This window comes from Ylistrum balloti, unplaced genomic scaffold (assembly GCF_031769215.1).
Source record: "Ylistrum balloti isolate Yb309-2 unplaced genomic scaffold, AGI_CSIRO_Ybal_v1 Utg370700, whole genome shotgun sequence".
In the NCBI taxonomy this organism is placed as follows: domain Eukaryota; kingdom Metazoa; phylum Mollusca; class Bivalvia; order Pectinida; family Pectinidae; genus Ylistrum; species Ylistrum balloti.
In genome coordinates, this window is record NW_026782420.1 from 638,178 (window position 1) to 650,838 (window position 12,661).

At 37.1% G+C, this 12,661-nt stretch overlaps 1 protein-coding gene across 1 annotated transcript in view; it reads left to right on the top strand.

Annotated features, from left to right (window-relative positions):
* LOC132557587 (double-stranded RNA-specific editase 1-like) overlaps window positions 1-12,661 on the top strand; it is a 102,836-nt gene that overhangs the window by 44,403 nt on the left and 45,772 nt on the right. The window contains exons 4-5 of the mRNA XM_060222096.1: window positions 6,040-6,062; window positions 11,932-11,975. Of these exons, the coding sequence (XP_060078079.1) occupies window positions 6,040-6,062; window positions 11,932-11,975 (67 nt within the window). The remainder of the gene's footprint in view (window positions 1-6,039; window positions 6,063-11,931; window positions 11,976-12,661) is intronic.

The following is a 12,661-nucleotide window of genomic DNA, read 5'->3' on the forward strand; positions in this document are numbered from 1 at the left end:
TTATTCCACAGTTGCAGCATATATTCTGTATTTTTAAGACAAGCCCACATACTGATCTCTTCTGACTACCTGTGTAATCCTCTCTAATCAGATACAACTAATGATATAATCCACTGATTAGATGTGAAACTTTTAGCAGCTTCAGGCAAACAAACAGCATTACAATCAACACAGGTTGCTTTATAGACCTAGAATCAGCTGTTAGATTGATACAAATATCTAGATTCCAATAGTTTCAGACTACGATCAGCTGTTAGTTTGATACAAATATCTAGATTCCAATAGTTTCAAACTATAATCAGCTGTTAGTTTGATACAAATATCTAGATTCCAATAGTTTCAGACTACAATCAGCTGTTAGTTTGATACAAATATCTAGATTCCAATAGTTTCAAACTATAATCAGCTGTTAGTTTGATACAAATATCTAGATTCCAATAGTTTCAAACTATAATCAGCTGTTAGTTTGATACAAATATCTAGATTCCAATAGTTTCAGACTACAATCAGCTGTTAGTTTGATACAAATATCTAGATTCCAATAGTTTCAGACTACAATCAGCTGTTAGTTTGATACAAATATCTAGATTCCAATAGTTTCAGACTACGATCAGCTGTTAGTTTGATACAAATATCTAGATTCCAATAGTTTCAAACTATAATCAGCTGTTAGTTTGATACAAATATCTAGATTCCAATAGTTTCAGACTACAATCAGCTGTTAGTTTGATACAAATATCTAGATTCCAATAGTTTCAGACTACGATCAGCTGTTAGTTTGATACAAATATCTAGATTCCAATAGTTTCAAACTATAATCAGCTGTTAGTTTGATACAAATATCTAGATTCCAATAGTTTCAGACTACGATCAGCTGTTAGTTTGATACAAATATCTAGATTCCATTAGTTTCAGACTAGAATCAGCTGTTAGTTTGATACAAATATTCAGATTGCAATAGCTACAGACTTAGAAATTGGCAGGATTATAATAGCTACAGACTTAGAAATTGGCAGGATTATAATAGTTACAGACTTAGAAATTGGCAGGATTATAATAGTTACAGACTTAGAAATTGGCAGGATTATAATAGTTACAGACTTAGAAATTGGCAGGATTATAATAGTTACAGACTTAGAAATTGGCAGGATTATAATAGTTACAGACTTAGAAATTGGCAGGATTATAATAGTTACAGACTTAGAAATTGGCAGGATTATAATAGTTACAGACTTAGAAATTGGCAGGATTATAATAGTTACAGACTTAGAAATTGGCAGGATTATAATAGTTACAGACTTAGAAATTGGCAGGATTATAATAGTTACAGACTTAGAAATTGGCAGGATTATAATAGTTACAGACTTAGAAATTGGCAGGATTATAATAGTTACAGACTTAGAAATTGGCAGGATTATAATAGTTACAGACTTAGAAATTGGCAGGATTATAATAGTTACAGACTCAGAATTGACTGGATTGCAATAGTTACAGACTTAGAAATTGGCAGGATTATAATAGTTACAGACTTGGAGTCAGCTGGATTAAAACAATTACAAACTTGGAATTGGCTTGTTGTTATAGTCACAAACTCAGAATTGACTAGATTGTGATACTTAAGGACTAAAACTCGGATTGGACTGTGATTCTTAAGGACTAAAACTCGGACTGGACTGTGATACTTAAGGACTAAAACTCGGACTGGATTGTGATACTTAAGGACTAAAACTCGGACTGGACTGTGATACTTAAGGACTAAAACTGGGACTGTACTGTGATAGTTAAGGACTAAAACTCGGACTGGACTGTGATACTTATGGACTAAAACTCAAACTTGACTGTGATACTTAAGACTTGTGATTGGCTTAATTGAGCATTAAGTCTTGATAATGTGTAGCTAACTCCTGCCATAAATGACAAGCTTTAGGTTTCATTGAAACTTATTTAATACCAGATGCGTAAAGCATGCTATTGTCAAGAACATTTCTGATAATCTTTTGGTAATTGGTACATGTAAAATTGGCCAGATTATAAGGTATGAGAACAAAGGTGGGTCACCACAGTTTAAAAGCTTTTAAGATGCTAAATATTGTGTCCTTGTTCCACACTGGTTGTGTAAATACTTGTACAAAGCACAGGATACTTGTCATATTATACCATACAAGCCCCCATCCCTCAGAAACATTGTTACTGGCCCCTGTGGTACAAGGAGGCAGCTGTCACACTTGCACTCAACAGTCTCTGTCAAGCCATTGAGACTGTCTGAAAAAAAATCAAAATCTTTGCTTTATATGAATTTTTTATTTTGCAGAATTAAGCAGTTTTCATTTGTTCTAAGCAAGAGTTTTTTTCATCTGACTTCAACAGTAAACTTAAGAACCTATACCAACAGGATAGTCGGGTAATGCAATGGTAACACACTCATCTTTTACCTAGCCATTTGGGGTTTGATTCTCGCAACGAAAAGCGAAAATGTAGGGGATCGCCTTTCCGACCATGTGGGTTTTCTCAAAATTATCTCTGACAGTCTCCCACTGTAATACCCCTCATTGCTTACATCCGGGCCATCAAGAATAATTAGAATAAGTTGCTTTAACTTGTTTTACAATTGTTGTAAAAGAATTAAAGTTTAAAAAAGTTTATATAGTTTTGAGCTTAGATACCATGTGTAGGGGTTTTCTGAACCAGCTACATCACACACCTGAAAGACAGAAAGAGGTGTCCAGGTGTATGAAAAAGCAGATTAGGGGCCTCACAACATCCAACAATAAGTTTCCTCTGATAAAGTTTTCTTCATGAGATGTGTTAATGTTATACCGCTTTTAACAAGGAGTATTGGATGGTGTAGTTTATCATAAAACTCATAAGATAGGTAAAACAGTGTGAAAGTGTCTATGTTTCTGAGGGTCAAGCTGACTGTTGTTGATACACACAAGTATGAACTCCACTATCTTGATACCAATATGGCAGCCTCCATTCGAGCACTGGGATCATGCTATATATAGGACGGTATTGCCAATGTACATCATCTCCCCATGCCAGATCCATGATGTCTCTGAAGTTTAAATTATCTTCACCAACTTTCCCTTCTTTTACACACATCACTTTCTCTTTGATAAATGAAATTTCCAAAAGTGTGCACCTACATTAATGGAATTCATTGAATGATTGAAATATTTTGGCAGGGAGAAGACTTTTTCAAATTCAGCATTCAGATCTCTATCACAAATTGCTTTTAAGCAAGTGATGCATAGTTTCAAGAATCAAACTGTTTCAATGAATTGTTAATGAAAATGCACAGTACAATTGATTTGATTTATACGGCTGTGTGTTTCTGAGAATACAACCTGTAAGTGACAAATGATGAATAGACCATCTCACAGGAGTTCCAATTTAACGTGAGATTTATTAAACTTAGCTAAAAACTTTTCATATTATCAAGTCTTTATGGAGAGTTGAAATGGAAAATTTGTGGTAACTTTCATAAACTTCATACGAATTAGCAACCTTTGCAAGAATCTTTAATACTACCCTATTTAATCTTTAAAAATGTTAGTTTGACTCTTTGTGACATCACAAATAAATACATATTACATTATGAAGTTGTGATGTCACAATTAAATACATGATTCACCTTGAAGTTATGACATCACAATTAGATACATGTTACACCATGAATTTGTGACACCACAATTAAATACATGTTACACCATGAAGTTGTGACATCACAATTAAATACATGTTACACCATGAAGTTGTGACATCACAATTAGATACATGTTACACCATGAAGTTGTGACATCACAATTAGATACATGTTACACCATGAAGTTGTGACATCACAATTAAATACATGTTACACCATGAAGTTGTGACATCACAATTAAATACATGATTCACCATGAAGCGCTGACATGACTAAGTTTTCGATGAAAACCCACTTATAATTCTATTTCATTACAGAAATATAAAGTATAATATGATGTAATAATGGTGTGTATTTGTTGGTGTGATAATGGTGTGTATTTGTTGGTGTAATAATGGTGTGTATTTGCTGGTGTGATAATGGTGTGTATTTGTCAGTGTGATAATGGTGTGTATTTGTTGGTGTGATAATGGTGTGTATTTGTTGGTGTGATAATGGTGTGTATTTGTTGGTGTGATAATGGTGTGTATTTGTCGGTGTGATGGTGTGTATTTGTTGGTGTGATAATGGTGTGTATTTGTTGGTGTGATAATGGTGTGTATTTGTCGGTGTGATAATGGTGTGTATTTGTCGGTGTGATAATGGTGTGTATTTGTTGGTGTGATAATGGTGTGTATTTGTTGTTGTGATAATGGTGTGTATCTATTGGTGTGATAATGGTGTGTATTTGTTGGTGTGATAATGGTGTGTATTTGTTGGTGTGATAATGGTGTGTATTTGTCGGTGTGATAATGGTGTGTATTTGTTGGTGTGATAATGGTGTGTATTTGTTGGTGTGATAATGGTGTGTATTTGTTGGTGTGATAATGGTGTGTATTTGTTGGTGTGATAATGGTGTGTATTTGTTGGTGTGATAATGGTGTGTATTTGTTGGTGTGATAATGGTGTGTATTTGTTGGTGTGATAATGGTGTGTATTTGTTGGTGTGATAATGGTGGGTATTTGTTGGTGTGATAATGGTGTGTATTTGTTGGTGTGATAATGGTGTGTATTTGTTGGTGTGATAATGGTGTGTATTTGTTGGTGTGATAATGGTGTGTATTTGTTGGTGTGATAATGGTGTGTATTTGTTGGTGTGATAATGGTGTGTGTTTGTTGGATGGTGTGTATTTGTTGGTGTGATAATGGTGTGTATTTGTTGGTATGATAATGGTGGGTATTTATTGGTGTGATAATGATTTGTGTTTGGTGTGATGGTTTGTGTTTGATGGCGCAATGGTTTGATAATGGTGTGTGTTTTTTGGTACTGATACATTCATTGTTTGTGTGTATGTAAAGGTTGAGAAGAGGGAGAGATATGATATGTTGAACTGGTGAATGCTTTTTCAATGTGATAGTGGTCTGTGGAGGTTTTTTTTATATAAATGTGTTTGATAGTGCTGACTAATCCTATCCAGTGCTGGAGTTTGATATTGATGTAACAGCTAGCAGAGTGTTCTGATATACAGCTAGCTTACTGGTATAAAAGGTTTGTAATTTCTACACTTCAGATTTTCAATGAGGCAGCTTTGTCACCTGTCCTATCCTAGTAACTATGTAGATGGGTATAACATGGAAATGGTGGACGTAAATCTAAACTTGACATTCAGCCATGTCACATTGTGACTCCATGTTTAACAATAATCTATATTTGGCTCAGTGCCGTAGGTATATTCTAAAGAATGTACACATTTCTGTTACTATTCTATTTTCACACTGTAGGATTTGAAGAGGACATCCACGAGATGCTGGTACTAAAACATATAGACCTACCTTACTGACCTTTCAGTTGGTTCAATATGTTGGCGTTTGATTTCGTAGACACATTGCAATTTCAGTTTTTACTTTTAGTACAGCCTATGGTAACAGTCATTGGTAATAGCCACTGTTTCAACCCTGCCTGTACTGTTATAATTGTATGTGATGTGTAGAATGGGTTTATTTCTACGGGACAAACAGACAGTTCTCAATCTATTTTCATGAGTCAGCTTTTATTGCTTAAAACATTGGGTAATACAATGTAAAATTTACGGTTTTTCCAGAGTCCATCAGAATTCTATGAGTACAGGACTTGGGGACCTGTATGTATAGATTTATTGTTGAACAGACAAAAAAAATTAAAAATATCTTCTGACTTTGGAAATTCATCTTATGGATTATAGAAAAATGGTTATATTGTCTTATAAAGAAATCGTTATATTGAAAAATGTTTGCCCATCAAATATATTGTACTAATTCGGGTTGATACTGGGGTGTCTTTTAATTTTCAATTGAAGAAAACTTCATTATGATGAATATATTTTCGCCATGAGGGATTTAAACATAAGACTCCTGTTGAGTGAAGGAAGTGATAGGATATATCAATTTGTAATTCAGAGTGATGTGGTGTGTTACAGACTGTATGCTCATTGATTCCAATAGTCATCTGTTCTTCAGGTTAGGTGCCAGCTATGGGAGGGATGGGAAGAGTGTAAGCTACAAGGTACAGCTGCTCCTTATAGTACTCAGGGAGGGCATGAAGTGGTGCAGCTTTGACCTACAGCTCGTCCCTATAGTTCTTAGGGTGGGCATGAAGTAGTGCAGCTTTGACCTACAGCTCGTCCCTATAGTACTTAGGGAGGGCATGAAGTGGAGCAGCTTTGACTTACAGCTCGTCCCTATAGTTCTTAGGGAGGGCATAAAGGGGTGCAGCTTTGACCTACAGCTTATCCCTATAGTACTCAGGTAGGGCATGAAGGGGTGCAGCTTTGACCTACAGCTTGTCCCTATATTACTCAGGGAGGGCATGAAAGGGTGCAGCTTTGACCTACAGCTTGTCCCTATAGTACTCTGGGAGGGCATGAAGGGGTGCAGCTTTGACCTACAGCTTCTCCTTATAGTACTCAGGGTGGGCATGAAGGGGTGTAGCTTTGACCTACAGCTTGTCCCTATAGTACTCTGGGAGGGCATGAAGGGTGCAGCTTTGACCTACAGCTGCTCCTTATAGTACTCAGGGAGAGCATGAAGTGGAGGAGATTTGACTATCAGATCTTCCTAACATTTGTAATCAAGGATGGAATGCTTTGAAGAAGAGCACCTCCCTTCAGTTTTCAGGGAGAGCTTGTAGGATGGCAGCTTATATGATGAACATCCTCCCCCTACAGTTCTCTGGGAGGGCATGAAGGGTAGCAGCTATGATAGACAGCTTCTCTCTTTAGTACTCAGGAGGGCATGAAGGGTGGAAGCTATGACTGACAGCTCCCCCTTTGGTACTGAGGAGGGCATGTAGGGTAACAGATATGTACAAATACAGGACCTCAATTTCACTAGGAATAAATTACTTGGTATGACATTTCTCAACCTGAGCTTCTTCCATGTCATCAAATCATCACCAATATAGTGACCAATTCCTGCAAACCTTGACCCAAAATGTCATCATTGAAATATTGACTCTAAGCTGTCAGGGCTTGAACATATTCTACGACTTGATAAGCGAGAAGCTGTGTATGGATTTTTGTGGTGTCTCTGTGGAGCCCCAATTATTTACCAGTAAAAAGAAATCTTCACCTGTCAAATGCAAAAACAAAACTACAAAAACTTTCCTGGCAAATTCTGGAATGGTTGGGTGTCTCTTGGGGTGATATAATGACATAAACTCCTCAGACACAGCTTCAGATTAGCTATGCACTGATCGGTTTGTGACTTCTTTAGAAGGCAATGTTTTCTTGACACTACAAGCGTAGGAGGAAAATGAGTTGAAATAATACAAGGCTATAGTCCCAGTACGTAGTCTTTCTTTGCAAACATCAAACTGTTTCATTTGAAAGTGCCAAGTTTTTAACAGACTGCAAACACATGTGATTTGAGTTTATTTGGCTGTGGAGGTATATCGATCGAAAGTCACTGGACACCTAAACAAAGAAGATCTCTAATCACATTTCAGGAGTTCCAAGTATCAAAGTGCTGACAATGCAGTTGCTATATGAGTTGAAACCAATTAGAAGTGCCAGATTTTGTCTTACAAGCTTAAGTGTCTATTTTGACACCAGCTTCCCAGGATGTGTTGTGTTTTTACAATGGTGTATGATAAGTTCTCTTGTTGTTAGTGGACCAATGAGTCGCCTGGTCAATAGAGCACCAGTCTAATGCAATGTGAGGTGAAGATGTAGTGTTTGATTCCAACACAATGCAGTTTGTGTTTCTTAGAAAACAAGTGATGTCTTGGTGGTATCCTTGGGCAAAACACTGTACCTAAATTGCTCTGAATTGCATGTGATTGGCCTCCTGCATGATGTTCAGAGAGGTAAAAGACGTTGATGTGTTATACTTTTACATTGAACCTTTGTACCATGAATTTGTCACAACTTTTTGACCTTGAGCTTTGGTATATATATATATCATGACTTTATCTTGACTGCTTGCTCATGACCTTGATTTTTGGCACCACGACCTTGACAAATCTATAGACTTTAGCAAGAGTGGCTGTAGGAATGTTCTATGAATTCTGTGCTTTCAGTGAATGTACTTCTGCAAGATAAATGATGAAAACAAATAGATATTTTGACAGGGGAAGATCATTAATGGTGTGACAAATGAGAGGAGACATTTGGACACCTATATGATATTACAAGTATGTGCTTTGACATGTAAAGAACATCTGTTCTCCTTGACTTACATGTTACACAGAGAAAGAGATTGACAACGTAATACATGGTAACACATGGTATGTGTTGTCAGGGATATGATGTAAGTATCACCACCTAATAACTGCCCCTGTCAGGTCTTAACATATGGTGCAGAGATTTCTGTAACTTACAGACCTAACACAGGCAGCTGTCAAGTTGTGATAGGAGTCATGTAGCTGGATCTTACTTCATGATGTTTAGGGCAACCTGTGTGAGATGTGGGTGTTAAAAAACACATTGTTGTGGGTGACATGTGTGAGATGCAGGTGTCAAAAATAACATTGTTGTGGATGACCTGTGAGATGTGAGTGTTGGAATCACATGGTTGTGGGCGACCTGTGTGAGATGCAGTTGTTAAAAATCACATGGTTGTGGGCGACCTGTGTGAGATGTGGGTATTGGAATAACATGGTTGTGGGCGACCTGTGTGAAATGTGGGTGTTGGAATCACATTGTTGTGGGCAACATGTGTGAGATGTGAGTGTTTGAATCACATGGTTGTGGGCAACATGTGTGAGATGTGGTTGTTGGAATCACATTATTGTGGGCGACCTGTGTGAGATGTGGGTGTTAGAATCACACTGTTTTGGCGACCTGTGTGAGATGTAGATGTAAGAATCACATGGTTGTGGGCGACCTGTGTGAGATGTGAATTTAAGAATCACATTGTTGTGGGTGACCTGTGTAAGATGTAGGTGTTCGAATCACTTTGTTGTTGGCGACCTGTGTGAGATGTAGGTGTTCGAATCACTTTGTTGTTGGCGACCTGTGTGAGATGTAGGTGTTCGAATCACTTTGTTGACGACCTGTGTGAGTAGTAGGTGTTCAAATCACTTTGTTGTTGGCGACCTGTGTGAGATGTAGGTGTTCAAATCACTTTGTTGTTGGCGACCTGTGTAAGATGTAGGTGTTCAAATCACTTTGTTGTTGGCGACCTGTGTGAGTAGTAGGTGTTCAAATCACTTTGTTGTTGGCGACCTGTGTGAGATGTAGGTGTTCGAATCACTTTGTTGACGACCTGTGTAAGATGTAGGTGTTCAAATCACTTTGTTGTTGGCGACCTGTGTAAGATGTAGGTGTTCGAATCACTTTGTTGTTGGCGACCTGTGTGAGATGTAGGTGTTCAAATCACTTTGTTGTTGACGACCTGTGTGAGTTGTAGGTGTTCGAATCACTTTGTTGTTGGCGACCTGTGTGAGATGTAGGTGTTCAAATCACTTTGTTGTTGGCGACCTGTGTAAGATGTAGGTGTTCAAATCACTTTGTTGTTGGCGACCTGTGTGAGATGTAGGTGTTCAAATCACTTTGTTGTTGGCGACCTGTGTAAGATGTAGGTGTTTGAATCACTTTGTTGTTGGCGACCTGTGTGAGATGTAGGTGTTCGAATCACTTTGTTGTTGGCGACCTGTGTGAGTTGTTGGTGTTAGAATCACTTTGTTGTTGGCGACCTGTGTGAGATGTAGATGTTCGAATCACTTTGTTGTTGGCGACCTGTGTGAGTTGTTGGTGTTAGAATCACACTGTTTTGAGTGACCTTTGTAACACATTTACATCAAATATAGTTTTGATATTGGTGTGGTGGAATTGCTCATGTGTATATTTCCTATATTCTTGTATATTGTATTTTAAGTTTTGAATGGAACGTAAAGGAAAAAACAGTAAATATAGATATATAAAGTATTGTTTAACAACAATATGGATATTTGAAACATTGATGAAAAGAACTGTGGGTAATATCTGTAGTACAGCTGCAGAAAGTATAGTATACAATGTGATATATTCTCTAGGCTTGGGAGCTATAATAACTTTGACATTAGACTTGTAATAAATTTACTTCAGAGAGTGTTCTACTTTACACAGGTCTAAGGTAACTATATGTTCCCAACAGTAATTTTATAAACAGATTGAAATTTATGCCTTTAGCAACTTGAAACTGCACAAGTTTGTATATTTTCTAATAACAGTAGAAATAAATGCAAATTCTGTATAGATGCATTAGTCAATTTGATGTGACTGGCTCTGATATTTGACAATTTGATCATATCTTGCCTTATTCTAACCTGTAAATATCTATATATATATATATATATGTGTTAACTCTTCGTGTGGATTAAATGTGTATACCTACAGGGACCTGTAACAATATTACTGCAGAATGAGGGCTTGTAATTGGTATAAGTAGTAAAGAGGAAATATCTGAGAGAAATTTACCACCCTCAGTAAAAACATGCGATATTCAACCAAAACATGTTTTACATCTATGGAACCAAAATGTTCACGCAAAAATTAGCTATATTGTACCCAACACGAAGACTAAATAAACTCTCTCTGTGGATGAAATATACCATATCCCACATGAGTTCCTGCAAAGCTGTCTGTCTCACACATTCTACCAGCTTTTCTCAAAATGACAAATTATCATCTGTGTATTTTTGTGGGGTTAATTATTGAATCTAATTAGTATACTCTCATGTGATCCTTAAAACCTAACAAAGATGAATGTTTGTGGAGGTTTGATCTTTGAGAATTGGGCATGATGCTGAATACGTAACGGATGCTGGGTTTTGATAAATGATGTAACTCTTCTCAGGCTCACCCTTCTCTCTGAATCCTCATGCTGGTAGGCAGTGTTTGTAATTTTGAGAAAACTATTTTTAAAAGATCTGTCCTTTAAGACTATGATATGGGGTTTACAAAAATGTATGCTTTATTATTGAAATAATTTACATTTCAAAAATTTATGTGAGTGCTGTGTGGCTATATTACTGTGTGTTTGAGTGCATTTCAGTAGAACTTCTCGACACAGGAGCTCCCATCATGTCGACAAGGGGAAACAGCAATGGTATTAATTCTCAGCTTCTCTTTCCTTCCTTTTTTCTCAATTACTGACTGAGATGACATTGTAAAACCCACATGCAGGGTATTTGGCTTATCATCCAAGCATGATTGTGATATGCTTAAAATCTGTGGTTCTACAGTTATCATAAAAAAAGAAAAGAAAGAAGAAAAAAAATATTGATAGAACTGGTTGCCAAGGAAAAGATGGAGTCCATTGGAGCAAGAATGCATAATGAGCTGTCATTTGGCAAAGCAGTTTTGGTCCAATGACAGAAGGTTGTGTCAGTATTGGTGGTATCTGGTGCTGTAGTAATTACAGTGTTATACCTCAGTGTGTTGGAGTCTACTGTTAGTACTCCCTGCTGATGTGTATAGTCAACAGCTATCTCCATATACCCTGTCATTAGTCAGTCTCTCCAGCATCTTATTTGTCAGAGGCACTACCTACCTCACATTATATATCAGGTTGGATTTTAACCTTACTATAAATAGACATATTGAATTGTCAAAAGAGCTAGTGTGGAACATAATTTTCGAGACTTTACTTAATTTGTACATTTTGGAAATTGTTTTGTATCTTTTATTGAATTTTGGCAATTTGCACTGAAAGTGAAGGCTACTTTTACTTTAAATAGAAAACTGTTTCATTATGCTCAATCGTTCAGTTGTTTCCTGATTTCCTTGGTGCTAATTCACATGAAAGCATTCAATTTTTGAGACAGCCCTATTATTGTTTATGTATAGGTCGAAAGATGGGAAGGCATTTATGTATATACAAAGCAGACCTTAATGTATAACCTTGGATAGCCTGGGAGGGTTGAGCAGACCTTAATGTATAAGCTTGGATAGCTTGAGAGGCTTGAGCAGACCTTAATGTATAAGCTTAAATAGCTTGGAAGGCTTGAGGAGACCTTTATCTTTAGGCTTATGTAAGCCTTTATGTATAGAGTAGGGCAGGTCTTTATGGTTAGGCTTATGTAAGCCTTTATGTATAGAGTAGGGCAGGCCTTTATGTTTAGGCTTATGTAAGCCTTTATGTATAGAGTAGGGCAGGTCTTTATGGTTAGGCTTATGTAAGCCTTTATGTATAGAGTAGGGCAGGCCTTTATGTTTAGGCTTATGTAAGCCTTTATGTATAGAGTAGGGCAGACCTTTATGTTTAGGCTTGTGTAGGACTTTATGTCTAGGCTTGTGTAGGACTTTCTGTCTAGGCTTATGTAAGCCTTTATGTATAGAGTAGGGCAGGCCTTTATGGTTAGGCTTGTGTAGGACTTTATGTCTAGGCTTGTGTAGGCCATAATGTACAGTGTAGGGCAGGCCTTTATGTTTAGGCTCATGTAGGACTTTATGTCTAGACTTGTGTAGGACTTTATGTCTAGGCTTGTGTAGGCCATAATGTACAGTGTAGGGCAGGCCTTTATGTCTAGGCTTGTGTAGGACTTTATGTCTAGGCTTGTGTAGGACTTAATGTCTA